The sequence below is a fragment of the Ursus arctos genome, unplaced genomic scaffold, assembly GCF_023065955.2.
Source record: "Ursus arctos isolate Adak ecotype North America unplaced genomic scaffold, UrsArc2.0 scaffold_20, whole genome shotgun sequence".
NCBI classification, from domain to species: domain Eukaryota; kingdom Metazoa; phylum Chordata; class Mammalia; order Carnivora; family Ursidae; genus Ursus; species Ursus arctos.
In genome coordinates, this window is record NW_026622875.1 from 46,588,605 (window position 1) to 46,609,028 (window position 20,424).

At 46.4% G+C, this 20,424-nt stretch overlaps 1 protein-coding gene across 5 annotated transcripts in view; it reads right to left on the reverse strand.

The window, feature by feature from the left end:
- Positions 1-20,424, reverse strand: part of GASK1A (golgi associated kinase 1A) — a 121,099-nt gene that overhangs the window by 42,206 nt on the left and 58,469 nt on the right. Inside the window, exon 1 of one of the 5 annotated variants that reach the window (XM_026496839.4) lies at positions 11,170-14,719. The exons of the other annotated variants lie outside the window; for them this stretch is intronic. Coding sequence (XP_026352624.1) covers positions 11,170-11,172 — 3 coding nt within the window. The 5' untranslated portion in view covers positions 11,173-14,719. Of the gene's footprint in view, positions 1-11,169; positions 14,720-20,424 lie in introns of those variants that run through there. 5 annotated transcript variants of the gene reach the window in all.

Below are 20,424 nucleotides of genomic sequence, written 5' to 3' on the forward strand. Positions count from 1 at the left end.
GGTGCCCCCAAGGATATTTACTTTTAACAGAAGATTTCCAAAGACTAGATATCAAAATGAAAGGGCTACATCTAAGTTGTGAAAATTTTCGGGCTGATTGGAAAGAGGATCACATTTGTGGTTGGAGGGCCCACCTTGAAGTCCTTCATATTTTTAACTGTGTGCCCTGGCCATGACTCAGCATCAGTGATCTCTAAATTACTGTATTACTGATCTCTAAAACCGGTTCAATGACACCAGCCTTAACAGTTGAAGGATTAAGGATTCAATGAGATAATAGATAAGAAAGCCACAAAGCCCAATGCAAATACATGTTGTTATTAGTATTAAGGGGAAATTATATTCTGACACCCAGCACAGTTCCTACCACACACTAGAAGTTTGTTGAAAACTATTTTTTAAATGATCCTGGAGTAGAGGCTGAGGAAAGACCCGTTAGCAAAGGGGGCTTTTGGCATGCTCTCAAGATCAGATCACACAGGGACGCCTAGGTGGCTCAGTCAGTTAAGCAGCCAGCCGCCTTCAGCTCAGGTCATGATCCCAGGGTCCTGGGATCAAGTCTCACATCAGGCTTCTTACTCAGCAAGAAGCCTGCTTCTCCCTCTGCCTGCTGCTCCACCTGCTTGTGCTCTCCCTCTCTCTGACAAATAAATAAATAAAATCTTAAAAAAAAAAAAAAAGATCAGGTTACACAGATGAACACCTACACAGAAGCAGAGGTCCTGGATCTTTTTAGTACCAAAGACTATTCCAGCCACCTGGTGAAGCCATGGATCCTTCTCAGGATGCTTTTTAAAAATGTATAGAAGACATGGGTTCCAAAGACAATTAATTACGTTGAATACATTGCATTGTACCGAATATATTGTATACTGAAATACTGTTACGAAAATATCCTAAAAAATAAATTTATGGTATAATAATACATATGCTTCTTTATTAACACATTAAATAATAAGATCTAACAGAACCTCTAATAACAAATACACTTTCAAAGTAGTAAGGAGTAAAGATAATATTTCAAAGTCTGTGTTTCCACTGTTATGATATAAAATACCTGTGATTTCTGGGGTGCCTGGTGACATAGTTAAGTGTCTTGGTTTTGGCTCAGGTTGTGATCTCAGGGTCATGAAATCGAGGCCCGTGTCAGGTTCCTTGCTCAGCATAGAGCCTGCTTAAGACTCTCTCTCCTTCTCCCCCTGTCGCACCCCACCACCCCAACTCTCTTTCTCTTTAAAATAAATAAATATTTTTAAAAAAATAAAATGAAATGACATATCTATGATTCCTGCTGATGACAAAGTCACATGTCCTGCTAACACTACTGTGGCTAGTGCCTACATTCATTATTAAAGAAACACTGCATTTCAGTGAGAGATGAGTGAAAATCAAGATGTAACTTTTCTTCAACCAAGCTGAGGGCTCCCCTGGATTTTACATAGGGACTCCAGGTCAAGAACTCTTGAACTCTACCATTTTATTCTGTTTTTTTCTAGTTCACCAGTGTAGGGATAGATCCACATGGTTGACACAACAGAGCCCCTTTATAGCATGTATTCCCCGATTCCAAAACATCTTATGCATAGGAGGTAGGGTCCAAGGCTACCCCAACTCCTGTTCCCCTTGATGCACTGAAAGTTGCCACTAACAATCTTAGAGACTCAGGCCTTGCTTCACCTGCAGCCCTGTCTATTGTCTGGGGGACAGCTCCCATTAATTGAACACTTAGTATACGCTGATGACCACTGTATGAGATGCTTTATGCTCATGATAGCATCGAGCACACAGCCTCCCAAGGGCACAGTGTTATCTTCGTGAGGAAACTGAGGTTAAAGGTTCAGTGACTCGTCCAAGGTAGTAAGAAGGGTTTGAATTTCTTTCTGATTACAAATCGCCCTTTGAACACTTCATGCTTTGAAACTGTACCAAGTAAGCTATTTTGACAATTAGAGTTTAAACCCATTCACCCTGGGAGTGAGTGCCACCGCCGGGGCAATTAGTGCAGGTGAACAAGGAGCCAGGAGCCTTTCCTGATGCTCCGCGAGGTGACTAAACAGAGTGGCATTGCCCAGTCAGCCATCCACACCCCCTCCCCAGGGGGAAATGAAGGGATTTTAACTAGCGGTTCAAGAGAGAATGTTCTGAAAAAAAGGACTACAATAGCATCTTTGTAGCTGCAACAGGATCTCTGGAGTGCCAGGAGAAGTGAGGGTAGCTAGGGGGAGGAGGGGGAGAGAGAACTCGGTGGCTGACTGTATGAGCTGACTGGGACCGAGGCCTGCAGACAGTGGCCGGGTGTACGGGGAGGCCGGGAGGGAGTGCTCGTGTTGTCCAGGAGGCCACCCCTGCTGCCAGCCAGTCCCTGAGCTGAGGTCCAGTTCCCCCAGGAGGTACACACTGAGCCTCTGTGTGGACAGACAACAGAGCCACTCTGTCCTAGAGAAAGAAGCCTGTGTGTCCTGCCTTCCTCAGAGCACAGGGATGGACATCCAAATGGCCCATTCACTAGCCAGCCCAGCCTCTAGCCTCACGCTGCCTGCAGCCGCCACCTCCAATGGGTTCAGGCAACCCAGGCAGCACGACCTGGAGCCCCATCCCAGCCTGGGCACAGCTTGGGCCTTTTACTTCTCCCTCCCCCCGCCCCCCACTCCCTTCCTTCCATCTGCATGGTCATGGGTTATCACATTATCCTTGGGGCTGGAGCTCACGCATCTCCTTTGGGGAAAAGAGTGAAGGGGGTTGTGGGTCCCATACTTTTTGAAATTATGACCCTCTGATATTACAGGTGTGACTATGTACAGGTCTTCCATTCCCATCTCAAGCCCGGCACCAAGCATTCAGAAGTACTAAAGCAGCACAAAGAAGAGAGGCATGGCCTCTGCCCTCAGTTTACAGTCCACATGGGAAGACGGTCATAGACAACACTGTCCACCTAAGTACTTCGAGGGATTGCAGAAATTAGTGAAGGGGGTATATGCTGCTTGTTTATGTATATGAAGGAGTAGATTCACACGGGTAATCTCCTTCCAGGAAATGTGGAAAATGAGATATAAGAGACAGAACATCTTGACAATTCGCCAGTGCCTGGTGCACTGGAAGTGACCTCATAGCCTGGTGCAAAACCAGTCTGGACACAGGCAAGGCCAGTCACTGGGTAAGCCAAGTCTGTTCTGCTGCTGATACTCCAGCAGAAGCACGGGGCCGACGCAGGGCATGTGAAGCACAGAGGCAGTGGCAGTGCCGGTGGAAAACAGGCCGGTGGAAAACATCACTGCTCTGCCAGAGGGCAACACACTGCTGACACCAGCCCAGGACACTGTGCCCAGTACAGCCCCAGAACCCTGGGTCCCCCAAGCGCCATGATCACAGGCTGTGAGGAGCTCCTGCCTGCTTCTTCACCAGTGCCCGTGCGGGGATGGGGCCCCCACGGGGCCAGTCATTTTTGTCCCTGAGCTTTAGTCCCCTTATCTTGCATCCATACACCTCTGGCTCTGACTCTTCTCTTTTTCTCTCCCTTTCTCTCTCCCCTCTGATGTCTTCCACCTGGCTGATAAGGTTTCTGAAAAAACCCCTACCCAACTTGGCTCCTCTACATGGAACCACGAACCTGCTGCCTGAGCTAAGATGAAAGGATCTGAATTCTCCAGGTGGTTCTGGAAGAGGCTGTTTGCTCATTGCAAGCAAACACCCTCGAAAGCCAAACAAAAACTGCCCACAAGTAAACAGCATGTGACACAGCCCCTTCCTGCAGCCACTTAGCAGAAACCCAAACTAAAGCCCATGGCAGCAGGGAACTCGGGGGCGAAGACGCAGGAGCCGCACGCCGGCTGGCAGACAGCACCAGGGGCCACGGGCAAGGTGGCTAGGGTAACATAACCAACGCTATCCTCATTTAGTATTGCAATTATACCTGACTGATTTTTTATGATAACAAGGGCAAAACCAATGTAGATTACAGGAGAAATGTCAAACACTTCACTGTGGCTCTTAAGAATATAATATAATAATCTATTTTATAGAATTAAAATGATTAGAATCATTTTTAAATAAGTTACTGCTATAGCATGATTCCTTCTAAGTGTGACTAACAGACACCATAAGATAAATAAAAATGAAGATGAAGACAGAAGAGGAAGGCAGACAGAGGTCTCGTGTACCCACATGTCGGAACAAGAAACAAGTCACTCTTGACCTGCCCAGGCTCCCTATCTGAGGTTACCAAGGACTAGAGGTTCTCCTGACCAAATACATCCCTCCCACCTGCTCCTTCTAGCCAGGCCAGTCACCCAGCCCATTCCCCCATCACCATCATTGCCCAGACACTCCCCTCCACTCCCTGCAGCCTCCCCTCCCTCTGAAACTGCTCTCTAAGATGCAAACACATCCCACCTCCCCATGCTCAAAACCCTTCCATTGCCCCACTGCCCTCAGGAATCCACAAGTGGGTGGGGAAACCACCCATGCCCCACAGCCAGGCTCTGCTTCCAGCCCCATTTCCAGGAGATTCCCCCTAACTCCCTTCCCAGCCAACTTTTGACAGCTCACTTTTGCCTCCAGGGCTTTGCCTGTGCTGTTCCTTCTGCTAGACTGCCTTTCCTCCTTCTTCTTGTTGTATTACTTTAACTTACATACAGTACAACTAAAATTTTGGTGGACAGTTCTAGGAGTTTTCACCTGCACGTATAGAACCACCACCACAACCAGGATACGACAGTTCCATCACTCCAAAAGCCTCCCTGGGGCCCCGCCTGCAGAGTCACAGCCTCTTTATCCCCACCCCCAGGCAGCCCTCACCTGTTCTTTGATGTCTGTAGCTTCATCTTGCCCAGAATGTCATATAAATGGAATCACACAGTAGGTAACCTTTTGAGATGATTTCTTCCACTCAGCAAAATGCCTTTGAGCCTCCGTGTTGTTGCGTGTATCAGTAGACTGCTGTCTTCATGGCACGGTATGGCCCGATCCCACCTTGTTAGTCCAATCTACAGTTGAGGACATCTGGTTTGTTTCCAGTTTGGGGTGATTATGTGTAAAGCTACTATAAACATTTGCATCCAGGTTTTTGCATAGACATATGCTTTCATTCCTCTTCGGAAAGACATAAGAAGGAATAGGATCGTTGGGTTCTATGGCAAGTTTGTGTTTAACTCACAGGAAACTGACAAGCCGTTTTCCAGTGTGGCTCTATCACTGACGTGTCTACCTTTAATGTATGAGCATGCCAGTTACTCTGCATTCTGGCCAGCACTTGATCTTGTCAGGCTGTTTTGTTTTTTAGCTCTTTAACAGACATGTAGTGGCTTCTCTTTTCTTCAATTGACAAAAGCTAAGCCATCCTCTGACACTCCCTGTCCTCAAACATCCCTGTGTCTCCTCACTCCTCAGGTACTGCTTGGGGCATCCAGTAGGAGAAGCGCCGCTCTCTACATCCTCATCAGAGCATTTACCTCACAGGACAGACACACTTCTTTGTGCTTCCCTCTCCCCTGAACCTACCACCTGGCCCGCCCCACATACACACCCACACAGATGGCATCACTAGACTGCATACTCCCCAGCGGCAGGGTCTCTGTTACTTATCATTGTATTTCCTGCCCTAGCACTATGTCTGGCTTAAAGCAGGTATTTTCTGAATGGATGGATAAACAGCAAGGCGGCAAAGAGAGAGAGAGAGGGCGCTAATACACCCTTATACACAGACTGTGAATTCCCCTTTCATGGCCTTCTAGATGTGTCACTCAAGAATTCCAAAGCCACTGGGAGTAGACTCAAGCCCTGCCTAAAAGAGAAACATGTTCATTCAGAACCAGTCAAGGCCTGGAGACCAGTGTGAGGCTCCTACTCTTTGCTCATCCTCCACTTCCCTCCTCCCTCCCTTTCACTCTTACCACCACTGAATTCACCAGCTGCCATCAAGAAGCACCTTCTGGCTTCCACTCAGTGAGCAGTTCCAGGGCCGCCAGGCTGGGCCCTTGGGAATACAGCCAGATCCTAGGCCACTTCCAAGACTATGTGTCTGTATCTGTATATGTGTGTGTTGGAGGTGGGGGTCCACACAGAGAAGGGCGGCCTGGGGATTACCCACAAACCACTGTTTCATCATCACTCTTGGGCCAGATGGTCCTTCAGATGCAGACCTGGGTAGACACATCCAGACAATACAGGGGTGCCACCCCAAACTCCCCAGATGGAAACACTTCCATAGTCACATCAAAAAGGGATGCAAGCAAAGATAACCCAAGTTGCTCATAGCACCTGGACCTCAAGGAAACCTGATGCACTCTGTTTCTAAATTGGTACCTTGGGTGGGGAGGGAGAGCTGGGTCTCCCAGGTCTGTTCTGAGGGGGCTGTCAGCATCTTTGAAGCCCATCTGAAGCACATTTCTTTTACTAGCCCCTGCAAGAGCTAAGCAACTCGTTTCTTTTTGAGGCCTATTCCCCACCCCCCCAACCCCCCCAAACTCCCTACCTACTGCTTTTTGAACCAACCTCTCCTTGGGACGGTTAGGGCCAGTAGATTATTTAAAACCCTCTGCTCCCTGGCCAGCCCCATGCAGAGCCTGGCTCATGTATGCAGCAGGTCAAGGGGGTGCTCATAAGAAAAAGGGTATCAAATTCCCCCATGGACTCCAAGGGCTGGATGTCATGGTTCCCAGTTCTGATTCCAAAACCAGTTGAGCCTCTTCTCTTCAGCTGAGCCTGAGAAACTTGGGCAAGGTGATTGGGTAGAGCACCCCAGCATTAGACCTCAGGGGCCTGTGGCTGAGTGGGGGCTGAATCCTCATCCATTGTTTAGCAAAGAGGCCCAGAGCACACAAACTGGGCAAACACCTCCTGCAGGCTGGGTATTTCCTGCCTGTGAGAAGAAATATATAAAGGAACAAAAAAACTGTTTTACAATACGATCTGTCTGCATGTGACCCATACTTAGAGGAGAGTCCCAGAAGCCCCCCCCCCCCCTTGACTGGTAGTGAATGAAAATGCATCAGTGACTTCCTTACCATTTGTTTTCGGTTCTGACAAAAAGAAAACCTATTTGGTGGGGCTTCTGTAAAGCCCCCATTCTTATAGCACCTTTGGGGCACCAAGTGTTTTCACCTCCGTGGTTGCATTTGCTCCTTATAATAATCCATTATTACAACCCCATGTTACAGAGGGTTCCAACACTCAGAGTACTGGAGTGCTTACCCAGAGCCAAGTGGTAGCCTAGTCTGGCACAAACCTCATTCTAATTTCAAACCCTGAACCCTGTGCCTTTCCTTCGCCACTCCAAGCTGCGCCAAATGCCTCCACTATATAAAGAGGCTACAGTGTCTGTGATGGGACCTACACGCGGCGGGGGGAGGACTTAGGAGACCTGGGCTCTAACCCCGAGAAGGTCACATCCCTTCTCTGATTTCAGCTCCTTCTGAAGATTCCCCTCCATCTTAACCACCAGGGATTTTAACCTCTTGGTTCTTTTGAGAATAACTAACCTGTGTGTGGGTTCTCTTGGGATCCCCTTCCTTGCATGGCTGCCTGTCTGATGACATGCCCACAGCATAGAGTGAAGAGAGACAAGAGGAAACCCTTCCCACACCCACACTCTGGGCTTTCAAAGGTAACTGCAGTAAAGTCTTTTATAAAGAGGCTGAAGCGATTTGTTCTTGGGAGCTTGTCTGATTTCCACTTAGCCAGGCACTCAGATCCCCATTACCATGGATAATCAGAAGCTGGCCACATGCCACTGAAAACAGCTCCCAAGTGGGAACCACCTAAAGTTCACAAGCAGAGAGATGATTATCAAAATCATGGTACTGAGCATTAGAAGTATGGCTATATTTTCTGGAGATGCAGACATGTAACATGCTTTGAGAAAAAGTGAAGTAAAACAAATCAGACTGAAAACTGCATGTTTGGCATAATCTCAACTCTTTAAAAGGGAATAGGATATATGCCAAAATGATACCCTTGGTTACCTATAGAAGTTGGCAGTATGGCCAAATATGTGATCAGGAATAAAACTTTGTGTTTTCTTAAGAATCAGGAAGAAAACTTTTTTTAAAGTTGGCAATAATAGTCTTAACTTCTTCTATCAATATTCATTTTTTAAAATATTTTTTTATAATTTATTTATTCGGGGGAGAGAGAGAGAGAGAGAATGAGCAGTGGGGAAGGACAGAAGGAGAGGGAGAAGCTGACTTCCAGCTGAGCAAGGAGCCCCACGTGGGGTTCAATCCCAGGACCCTCGGATCATGACCCAAGCCACAGGCAGACGTTTAACCAACTGAGCCACCCAGGTTCTTCATCCGAGTTCTGAGTCTTGGCACACACCAAGTGTCCTGCCATGATTGTAAGGAAAGGTAGCAAGTGTCCCAATCTTAGCTTCAGAATTACATACACCAAGCCTTGTCAGAGGCCCACACTCCCTCCAGGATGATCAAAAATACCTTCACAGTTCCTGCAGCTCAGTGTTCACTTTTGCACAAAGACATCTAAGCATTCCAGACTTTTAGCTTTATACTCCTAACCCCAGGTTTCTCATTTTATGTGCCTCAGATCAGTAATACAGCAGTGTTAAGGAATTACTGGATAAAGGCCACCATATTCAAACAAGTCGGGGAAGTTCGTAGCTCAGTTTTAATGAATTAAGAGAGGTTTCTCTGTGAAATGATCCCGCAAGAGGGGCATATGAGGTGTATCATTTGCAGATGAAGTTCACTGACACCTTCTATTTTAGGACTATCTCAAGGGATGGCAGCTTGACAGATTCAGGGGTATCTGGGGAAGTGCCGTTCCTATTCCTTCCGCCTTCTAATCCTGTGGTTCTCAGTCCTGGATGCACACTGGGGTCACCTGTGCAGCCTGAACAACTAATCCCTTGGTCTGGGTCTGGGTCTGGGTCTGGGTCTGGGTCTGGATCTGGTCTGGGGAGCAGTGAGAACCAGGGCTGAGAACCATTTCTTCCTCACACCATTATAATGGTGTCCATACTAAGAAGTCAACACCAGATTGGGGTCCAACCTCAGAATTATTCATGTATCATCCATTTCTGAAGCTAAATGGAACGTCAAAGGACTAGTTCAATCTCTCATTTTACAGCGGAAGAACCTGAAGCCCCCCAAGGATTCCCAGCCCCCCACCTCTTCCTATGCTGGTTCCAGTCAGTGCCCGGCTGTCCCTTGGGCCCCCAGGCCTCTGGACCACAGGACCCTTCATTCAGAGGGAAAAGCAAAGGAAACCTTGAGACGTCCAAGGCCATTTTGCTGCCAGAGGTTGCTTATCAGGCAGCCCCTTTCTCTGGCAAGTGGACCCTGACACAAGTGAAATTCTGACTCAAATCCTCTTCCTAACACACCAGAACTAAGGATGAAGAGCCAGCAGACTGCAGGCTCACCAGGACAGGAAGCCCACACTGGCAGTAGAGCAAACACATCCATATACCCCTAGGCTTCTAGAGCAGAAAGTAGGTACTTTCTCCCTCTATGCACCCCACCTCCATTGCAGGAGGCCTGAGACACTGTCAGAGACACTTTTAAAATCAAGAGTAAAAAGAAGGGGTACATGCACCCCAATGTTCATAGCATCAATGTCCATAACAGCCAAACTGTGGAAGGAGCTGAGATGCCCTTCAACAGATGAATGGATAAAGAAGATGTGGTCCATATATACAATGGAGTATTACTCAGCCATCAGAAAGGATGAATCCCCACCATTTGCATCGACGTGGGTGGAGCTGGAGGGGATTATGCTAAGTGAAATAAGTCAAGCAGAGAAAGACAATTATCATTCGGCTTCACTCATATGTGGAACATAAGGAATAGTGAGGAGGACCACAAGGGAAGGGAGGGAAAACTGAAGGGGAAGAAATCAGAGAGGGAGACAAACCATGAGAGGCTCTGGGCTCCAGGAAACAAACTGAGGGTTACAGAAGGGAGGGGGTGGGGGATCGGGTAACCGGGTGACGGGTATTAAGGAAGACACATGTTGGGATGAGTATTGGGTGTTATAGGCAATGAATGAATAGCTGAACACTACAACAAAAACTTATGATGTACTATATGCTGGCTAACTAAACATAATAAAAAAATAAAAATTAAAAAAATAAAAAAATCAAGAGACTCCTGCATACAGGTAACAACCCTCTGGGTTAATGGCTTTGGCCCCTACCCTCTCTGGCAATATTCTTGCTCCTGAACATGGAATTTTGTAGTAAAAAAAATCTCCGTACTTTCCAGTTTCACATCCTGTACCCCCGATCACACATAGCCTCTTGGTACCCTTCCCTGAGCCCCCAGCTCTTACTGACCAGCTCGTAGCCTCTGGTCCCCACAAAGCCAGAACACCTATGCACAAGGAACTGTTCTCCCAGAGACCCTCCATCCTACAGGAGAATCCCTAGGCACCCTTCTAAACTCCAGGCCCAGAGCTAAGCTCCCGGAGAAGTATCTCCAGTGAGTCCCAATCTGGCCTCTGTGAGCTTAAGAGTGGGGAGAGGGAGCAGGTCATAGAAGCAAATGGAAGAGCCCTATAGGCTCCTTCAGATTTCAAATTCATTCTGGTGTCTAACACCCTCCCCCCACTCCACCCACCCAACGTAGGGCAGTGAACTGTAGGAACAGTGGGAGGGGGCTGCAGGTAGCTTCTACCTGGAAGCAGAGCTCATCAGCAGCCAGTCCTGAGAGAAGCCCCTTTCCTTAGGCTACACATGTAGCCGGTTCATGCTCAAAGGGTCTATCTTTCGTGCGTGTTGGTGTCTTTGAGGTTTCACAATGGAAAGCAACGGTTCACAAGTTCTCCAACTTCCTGAATAACATCCCAGACCAACCAGCACTCCCACACCTGCCTGCTGGTCCAGGAGATGGAGCCAGGCACTGGACCTTTCCCACACCCAATTTATTTCTACGTGGATTAAGGTTCAGCCAGGGTGTACGGTGGGTAATGAAAGTGCCCTTGGTCATCCCTGCCAAGGGAAGCTGCAAAGCTGATTGCCTACCCCTCGCCCCCCACACTTAGTCCTAGGTGCAGAGATAAAAGCTGTTGCAGCCCCCAAGCAACCTTCCAGAACAATTCCGGCTCCCGGAGGCCGCGCAGGCTCTGCGCACCCAAAGCTGCGCGCACTGTCTGCAGCCACCTGTCTGAGTGCCCACCCCATCCGCCCACCCGAGCGTCCCCTCTCGAGACTCCTACCATGTCCCCTGTGTGGCTGGACCTGCTCTTCCACGATCTTAGCCGGCTCTCCAGCTCATCCCACAGCCCCAGGGGCCGCCCCTTGCTCCGTGACTCTCCAAGGCTTCCCTGGGCGCGGGTTTCCCGGACCGAAGGTCCACAGCTTCCCAGCGGCCAAGGGCCGCACAATTCCTGGGTGTGCGATGCGCTCAGGGATGCTCTGCAGGTGGGGTTGTTTGAGGAGGTGTGGGATCTCCAGACCACGGCGGATCTGCGTGTCTGAGGATCTGCTGTTCTGCAGGAGCCTTCCAACAGCCGCGAGCCTCCGCGATCAGCTAGGGACCTTTGCAGAGTTTGCGAAGTCCCTGCTGCGCGTCCCAGCCCAGCCTCCCCACTTCCCCGAAAGCGAAGGAGGGGGGAGCTCCTTTCACAATAAAAGCCCTTCCCCGGGCTCAGGCAGCCACAGCCGCCTAAAGCAGGGGCCCAGGTGCTAGGAAGGAATGGGTCCCGCCCGCGGGGTGCTGATCTGAGGCTGGGCAGCAAGCGCGGAGCAGGGTCTGGGCAGATCGCCCCGATCCCGCCTCCAAGGTGTGAGGGCGTTCCGTGAGCCCTGGGCAGTCAGAGGCAGGAGGAGGGACGGAGAGAGGGAAGGAGGGGCCTGGCCGGCCGCTGAGGGTCGCCAAAATCTTTGCTCTCCCAAGCAAAGCCACAGAAAGATAAGTCTTTCCCTAGCATCTCCTAACCTTATTTGGGCTCAGTCTCCAAGGGCGGTTTGGAAGAAAATACGGTAGGAAAATCCTTTTACCACTTAAGGACAATCACAATGGGCATTTTCCCCCCTTGAGAATTAACCCGTGTTTAAGTAGCTGGAGTAAGTGGCTGATACCCACCCCTCTGCTATGGATGGATAGAGTGTTTGTGTCCCCTGGGTCACGTATAGTAGGCTATGACAGTCGAGACAGGACCTAAGAATCTGCATGCTCCTTGCTGGAGAGAAGGCTGGGCTTGGAGTCCATAATCCTGGAATTGGGGGCTGGCCCTTCTGTTAACAGTTGAGTGCCATTTAACAGCTGAGTCACCTTCGACCAGTGCCTGGACATCTTTGAGACCTATGTCCCTAAGTAGTCCAATGTGTGGATCTCAGGATTCTTAAGAGCCTAAAGGCATGAAGTTAGAGGTGAGGGCAGAGTCAGCAGCAGGGTGCCCTGAGAGAATCTGGGCTGAAAAATCACCCTCTGAGGTTGAAATTAACAAGAATCATCACTAAATGGACAGAAACCATCCTCCCAGGAGTCACCTGCTACAGAAGGCTCTGAGATTGTCACTGATGACAGTACTTCTAAAGGAGGGCAAATATCCAGAGGTCTCCTTAAATTGTGTATGGGGATGGGGAGACAGATGGAAGGAAAAGTATTTCTTCAGTCCTTACTATGTTCTGGATGCTTTCCATAGGTTATTTCGTTTCATCATTACAAACAATCCTAAGAGAGAATATTTATTATCACCATTTTACAAATGAGGAAATTGAGGAACAGGGAGTTGAAGTGACTTTCCTGAAGCCAGACAGTAAATAGTTTTTAGCAAACCAAAAAGCCTATTCATTAGAACATGAGAGGAAGAGGAAGAAATTGATAAACAAGGAATGGGAGGCAGAATGCAGTGCTAAGAACTGCAGCTTGCCTGGGATTAGGGTGTAGGGAGAGCACAGAAAAACATGAGGACTGTTGGGGATGGGGAGTGGATCCTGCAGACTGTCTCACTCAGACATCTGAGGAAACTCAGGAGACATCTGAGTCTCCTTTTCTGACTGCGACCCATATAAATGTACACTGTATGCCGTGACCCTTTACACAAACATATATGTCCAAATGTCCCTAAAACCAAGTTTTATAAAACATTATTACATGTGATGCACTCTGATATTTTCTATTCTATTGCATTTTAATTATTTGTAATGGTGTTCTCAAATCATTAAGTTTATTTCATAATATCCACGAATAAGTACTTTGAAAAACACTACACTGGAGAGTGGAGCAGACATTTTTTTTTTTAATTAATGTTTTCAAAGGGTTTTGTGGTATTCTGCAGAATTTATCTGTTATGTATAAAAAGAGTTTAAGAGGCAGGGATTCTGTTGGCCAAGTTTGAGAACACCGAACACAGTTAAACAGACTCCCTCCCCCTCTCTCTTCCTTTTTAGCAGTAGGACTCGTCAGAAACGTCAGTGCTAATGTGCATTGAGATTTCCTGAGAAAGTTGGAAAGTGCCCAGTTTTTTCCAGATTTACTGGATGCTAACCTCTTTTTCTGAGGACTCATGGGACGCACTTGGGAAAAGCTGCTCCAGGACCTGGCCCGGCCAGGTGAGTTGTCAACGTAAGAACAGAGAGTCAAAATCCTACATTCTGAAGCCAGACGATCATTTTGTTCACCTGATACTCGGCTCAGCTAAGGCGGTGCCGGGATGGTGAGTGTAGGAACTCCATTTCTAAGTGAACAACTGCCACTTTGTAACCCAGATTGAAAGTGAGCACTCAGTATTCCAGGAATGACCACAGCTGGGTAAGCAGATAAAACTGAGTTCTGGAACTGCCGAACTGAGGACACACCTGGATCTGCAATGACTCCACCTGCTGTTCACAGAGTCCTGCCGAGAAAAAGCAACTCGCCCTTCTTTATTACCTCCTACTTCCTTCCGGCTCTGCAGTGCTATAATTCAGACCACTGGTCCACAATATCTCAGATGTAATCACTGCGTTCCCTAATAATGTCCTCCTGCATAGGGCCACGACCGCGGCTGTGGCCCTGTGACTCAACAGGACTGCGTGCCAATGATTTTTGACATGCACCTTTTTGTTCCCTGTCCCTCTGCTTTCTTACTCTCCGTGCATTTTTTGCTGCATACTCTGTGATTGGTGTTAATGTTAAGAACAAGCAAGAGGTAGCACTGCATTAGAAACTGTCTGGCTACCTACTAAAGCTAAATATACATGTACCCTGGGACCCAGCAAATCCTAGACCTTGACCCACCAGAAATGACTACATATGTGCATCAAATCCATGTACATACAAGAAAGTCCATTAGCAGCAAATTGTTTGCAATGGTCACAAACTAGAAACAACCCCAACATCCATCAATAGTAGAAACAATAAATAGATTGTCGTGTATTCACACAATGGAGTGTTTTACAGCAATGGCAATTCATGAACTACAGCCACACACAACCATTCTGTGGAGGGAAAGAAGCCAGCCACAAAAATAGGCCTACATATGCTTTCATTTATATGCAGCGCACAAACAGGGAATGCTGATTTCTGCTATTAGAAGTCAGGTGAGGGGGAAGTCATGACTGGGAAGAAGATTCGAAGAGGGCTGTTGTGCTGCTAGTGTTTTGTACATCTGGCTACTAATTTGAGTACTAATTACAGATGAAATAAACCAAGCTGTGATACTTAGGATATGTGCACCTTTCTGTATGTATGTTAAACTTCAGTACAAAGCTACACGGAGGGGCGCCTGGGTGGTGCAGTCGTTAAGTATCTGCCTTCGGCTCAGGGCGTGATCCCAGCGTTCTGGGATCGAGCCCCACATCAGTTTCTTCCGCTATGAGCCTGCTTCTTCCTCTCCCACTCCCCCTGCTTGTGTTCCCTCTCTCGCTGGCTGTCTCTATCTCTTCAAATAAATAAAAAATAAAATCTTAAAAAAAAAAAAGCTACATGGAACAAAAATGAGAACATCCTGTCTCTAGCCTCAAAGGACTCATAATCTATTCTAGCAGGTTCCAAACTTTTTAAATTATTCACTTCAGTAGCAATAAGTTTTTGAGTATATTCCCCAATCTGCGCATGACATATTTACAAGTTACTTAAGTGTTCCACCTGATTTTTCACCTCTCACAAAATGTACAATAAGAACAAAATTTTGAAGGGGTGAGATTAATACAGCAGAAGTAGAAATTGAAATGTTTCTACACACACACACACGCACGCACACGCACGCACTGTACCCACAAGTCTGTACCCATGGAGCTCTCAGTCATGCAGAGCTCTCTAATGAAAGGGAGATTTTGTAAGGCTGTGTTTCCAAGAAGTTGGATTATGGTAGCTGCTAGAGCTATTCACAAACATCTAGCACCCCATCTTTCAGACAATGAGCAGGATGTATGTCTCCCTGCCCTTTGAAGTTTGGTGTGGTCATGTTACCAGCTTTGGCCAATGAGATGTTAAGTAGAAGTGCCATCACTTTTGTGTGGAAGCTATAAAAGCCCGTGCATGACTGGCCAGGCTCCTTCTCTTATGCAGTAACCGAAAAGCTTATTTCAAGATGGAGCCTCCATCAGCCTGAGTCTCTGGGGACTATGATGAACGGAGCCTCCACAAGACATCATTGGATGAGAGTGAATGAGAAATAAATTTATGTTTAACCATCAAGATTCAAAAATTGTTCCTATAGCATAACTTAATCCATCCTAATCACATGAATAAAATTACTTTTGAGAAGGGTTGTTTGAGAATAACCATAAATCAGATTTTGTCACTCCTCTGCTCAGAACCTCCCAGAGGCTTCACATCCCCTCAGCATAAAAAATCCCAAGTCTTACAGGAGCCTCACAAGTCCTTCCACACTCGGCTTATCTATCATCACCACCTGCACTCTCTCACTGCCTGTGTTCCAGGAGACACTCTCCTCCTTATTGTTTCTCGCATGCTCCAGGCACTATGCCGCCTCAGAATCTTGGCACTTATTATTCCCTCTGACTGAAATGCCCTGTATTTGCTCCTTTATCTCCTTCAGATCTTTACTCAAGTGTCACCCCCTCCATGAAGCCTTCCCTGACTGTTGTATTTAAGACTACATACTTCATCCCCCTTCAGTTTTATCTTGTGATTTTTTTTTTTTCTGAGCTGGACACTTTTTGGATGCTATGTTAAAAGAGTTTTTAAATTTAGATAACCAATAAACTCCTCCTCTCCAGAAAGCAGCACTCCTGTATTATTTTCTTTCAGAATTTAAGTTGCTTGGCAGTTGGCTGCTCCCAGGGTGCTGGCAAGGCATCTGATTACACAGTGGACTTTGCAAGTAGTAAACAGTCAGGTGAGACAGGTTGGTGCTAGTGGGGAATATTTTACTATTTCTACTAGAGGGCCCTTCCTGCTTCATCGGGATTGAGTCTAACTTTCCCTTCACCAGTTCTAAGGAGTCAGATTTCCAATCTGCCTTAATGATGTTTTAGGTTCCTTGTAAATTTGTAACCCAGGCAGCTGCCCAACCGGTTCACTCTTTACTATGGGTCCTTGTCTGGCTCTATCCCAGACTTACTAAATCAAAATTTCCAAGGCTTGAGAATCTGTATTTTTTTAAGCACCATACTTAATTCTTTTTTTTTTTTAAGATTTTATTTATTTATTTGACAGAGAGCCAGCCAGCGAGAGAGGGAACACAAGCAGGGGGGTGGGAGAGGAAGAAGCAGGCTCCCAGCAGAGGAGCCTGATGTGGGACTCAATCCCCGAACGCCGGGATCACGCCCTGAGCCGAAGGCAGACGCTTAACGACTGAGCCACCCAGGCGCCCCATCCCATACTTAATTCTAAAGCACAACTGGGGCTGAGAACTGCTAAGCCAAGCAACTTCCTTCCTTGGTTCTCATGCCCAAATGGCCATTCTAAATGACCCTCCCTGGAATCTCTCTCCTTCTATCCATTCTCACTTCCACTTCTTTGGCCCAAACTTTTGTCTCATTCACAATACTCTTGGAGGGACCCCAGAACTAGTGTCCTAGGCTCTACTTTTACTCCCTCTAATCTATCCTGCACATCACAGCTGAAATGTGGACTTGCCACTGGCCTATTCCCCATAACTGTCAGGATTAATTGCAAATTCCTCAGCATGGCTTTCAAGGGCCTTCAAAGTTTGACTCCTAACTACCGCTATAGGCCTCTTACACATTTCTAAATCTTCTAAGTGGTTTCCGCCTCTCAAAGCCTTTTCTCGACTGACATACCTCCACCTCTAACCCCTTCACCCCCACCCCTACATCTTCTCTATCCTGAAGACCCAATACAGCATGATTCCTGAAGTTACTCTATTGCAGATATGATCTCATTAGTCTCTCTCACGGACCTTGAGCTCCCTAGAGGAAGGGACCATTCTGGGGCCTTCTGCCTCCATTTGCCTAGGAGCAAGTAGTTACTCAGTAATGCTTCCAAATGAAAGAATATATAAGACAGAATACCGTGGTTCAATACTGAATCCACTGCTCATAAAGCACAGGTACTCAGGAAAGCAACTTCCCTCCTACTGGCTTCAAGTTTCCTTATCTGACAAAGAGGGACCCTCATCCCTATCCAGCCCCACTTCCCGGGCTCCTGCAACCATGTAACATGTTCATATAAGTTACATTATCCAAACATTACCTGTCTCATGGTAAACTTTGAAAAACATTGGTTTAATCCATGAATGAATAAATGAGAAAGAAACTTCTTTTGCAGCAGGGAATGTAAGCGTCCAATTTACCTCCTCTCTTTTCATTCAGGGAACCCCTATCTTTTAGAGGGCAGCAGTGTACTCAGCCAGAAAAATTATATGTTTCACATCCTCCCTTGCAAAAAGGGACAGCCACTGAGGAATAAATGGAAGTCAGTGGGTGGGGCCCACAAAAAGCTCTTAAACAGGGTGGGGTCCTTTAGGTTATTGTTCAGCAAATGTTCACTCCCCTTCCTTCTACTGTGAGCACAGCATGTATTTTTGCTCCATTGTTGTTGGGCTTGGCCATGGACGCACTTTGACCACTAAAATGTAAGCAAACAGAGGCACCATATACACTACGCTGTACCACATGGCTTTCATTCTCGTGATTCACCATATAAAGAATAAGGCCTGGGTAGCCACTACCCTCCAGTCTGAGCCCCAAAACAAGAGACGGGGGACAGACCTAAGGCTCAACTCACTGCCTGGAGCCAAGCCCAGTCAACCCACAGGCATGAGAATAAGTGCTTATGGCTGGAAGAGTTTTGGAGAGGTTTATTACAGAGCATTATTGTGATAAAAGTTGAGTGACACAGGTAGGATGGTTAAGCTTTTAGAGAGCCAATCCAGGACAAAAAGGTTGCCAGGCCAAAAAAAAAAAAAAGTGCCATGTTATATTCCCAAATCCCATAACGTATAATAAATTATTATTAATGTGTTTTCACCTCAACATAAAAATATGGAAATTGGTGTCCTTTAAAAATTATGTATTATTCACTTTTGTTTCATAAATGCTATTTTTTCTGACATTTATTTAATATCTCAGTTTTGCATATAATAAAAAGAGATACCCCTATTTGCATAGCCAGAGCCAACTCCTATCTACAAGTTCTTACAATCAACAGAGAATTGCTGCTCTGTGAACTTCTTTTAGAATGTGCAGTCAATGTCTTTAACATGGTGAAGAATTTCTTTGCCAAACTCAGGCAGAATAAAAATCTTGGCACTGTGGGCTCAGACAGAGCATCTGTGATGCTTGGCAACACATCTGGCTTTGCTGCTTTCGTGAAGAAACACGCTCCTCATCTCAACATGCAGCGGTGTCACCTGGTATCAATGACTCCGCCAGCCATCCTGAAAAAATTGTGTCTATTTCTACAAATGCTGTCAACCTCCTGAGAGCCAGGGTTGACACACTATTTCAAGAGGTTTGGTCAAAAAATGGAAGTGTAAGAGGGAGTTCATTGCTGCAATAGACATTAACTAGCTTTCCAGAGGACCTGTCTGAAACATTTGGTTGACTTTTGAAGGAAAGATCTTCCCAAAGAAAACAAAACACTGATGGAAAAAGATATCTGCACCCCTATGTTTATTGAAGCACTGTGGTGAAGACATCTAAACATTAAAAAGTACATACTAAATTATGTTATTTGTATAGAGAACAGATAACCCTAACTTACAGTAATAGAAATCATTAGAATCGTTAACCCTTGGGAGGAGGTTGACCAGTAAGAACCACAAGGAAGCCTCTATGTCATCTGGATCTGGGTTGGGCACAATCCATCTCACTGTTTGCCTCCACTGAAGATTACCTTGCTATTCTCAAGCCAGCTTTTCCTCACTTAGCAATATATTATGAACATTTTGTTGTCAATACGGTAGCTCTGTTTTATCTATTTTAAGTTGCTGTCCCTTTTTTCAATTAAACATAATTTTAGGAATCTTATCTCTCTAAGTAAATTATAAATGCTACAGGTGTGGGAGCTTCATCTCACAGATCACATGACAAAAGAGAACTTAGAGCTGTGGAGATAGTCAAACCTAGGTTTAAAACTAAATTGTGTCATTGATGGCTATGTAACCTTGGACCAAAAAAATGTACCCATCTGGCCTCAGTTTCCCCATCTTTAAAATGGGGATAACGCCTCCCTTGTGAAGTTTGTTATAAAGTCTTAAATGATGAATGGAAGGAGCTTAAGCCTAATAGGTGCTCATCAAATGACAGCTTTCTTTTCTTTTTTTTAGATTTATTTATTTATTTATTTTAGAAAGAGAAAGAGCATGCAAGCAGGGGGAGGGGCAGAAGGAGAGGGAGAGAGAGAATCTCAAGTAGACTCCTTGCTGATAATGGAGCCTGAGGCAGGGCTCGACCTCACGACACCGAGATCTGGACCTGGGCTGAAACCAAGAGTCAGACGCTTAACTGACTGAGCCCCCCAGATGCCCCTTGAATGACGGCCTTCTTTTCTTCCACACTCACCAAGGCCTTGCTCATAAAGCCCTCAATAAAACAATGATGATTCTCTTATACCTTGTTCTTGTACCCAAGCAGCAATGTAGAGAATGAATGAGGGGCATGTCAACATGTCTCCTAATGTCGATCACTTCTTTCAAGTTCAGGAGATACTGTTTAGCTGACCACACCATTTAAGATCTGAAGATGAATTCTGAGAATTCATAGTAATGGGTATCCTGAATTTCTCTCACCAATCATGGACAGCAGTCCCCTCAGAATGAATGCAAAGGAGGCAATGCACTGAGCTCCAAGGCTGGCAGGCAGGATTTGACATACCCAGGTTAGTCCCCGAATCAAAAGTAAGAGAGATATATTTTAAATAGTGAGTAGTTGAAGAAGTAAAACAGTTCTACTCTATGATCAATTTTCCATGTGGAAGCTGTTCTATGCATTGATTCAGCCTTGGGTTTTTCCAAGCTACTGTATAATATCCTGGTCTCACAAGGGTGGAGACAGAACCAAGACACATTTAGGGCGATGAGTACAGTTGATCCCACAGTCTACCTCACTGAAAA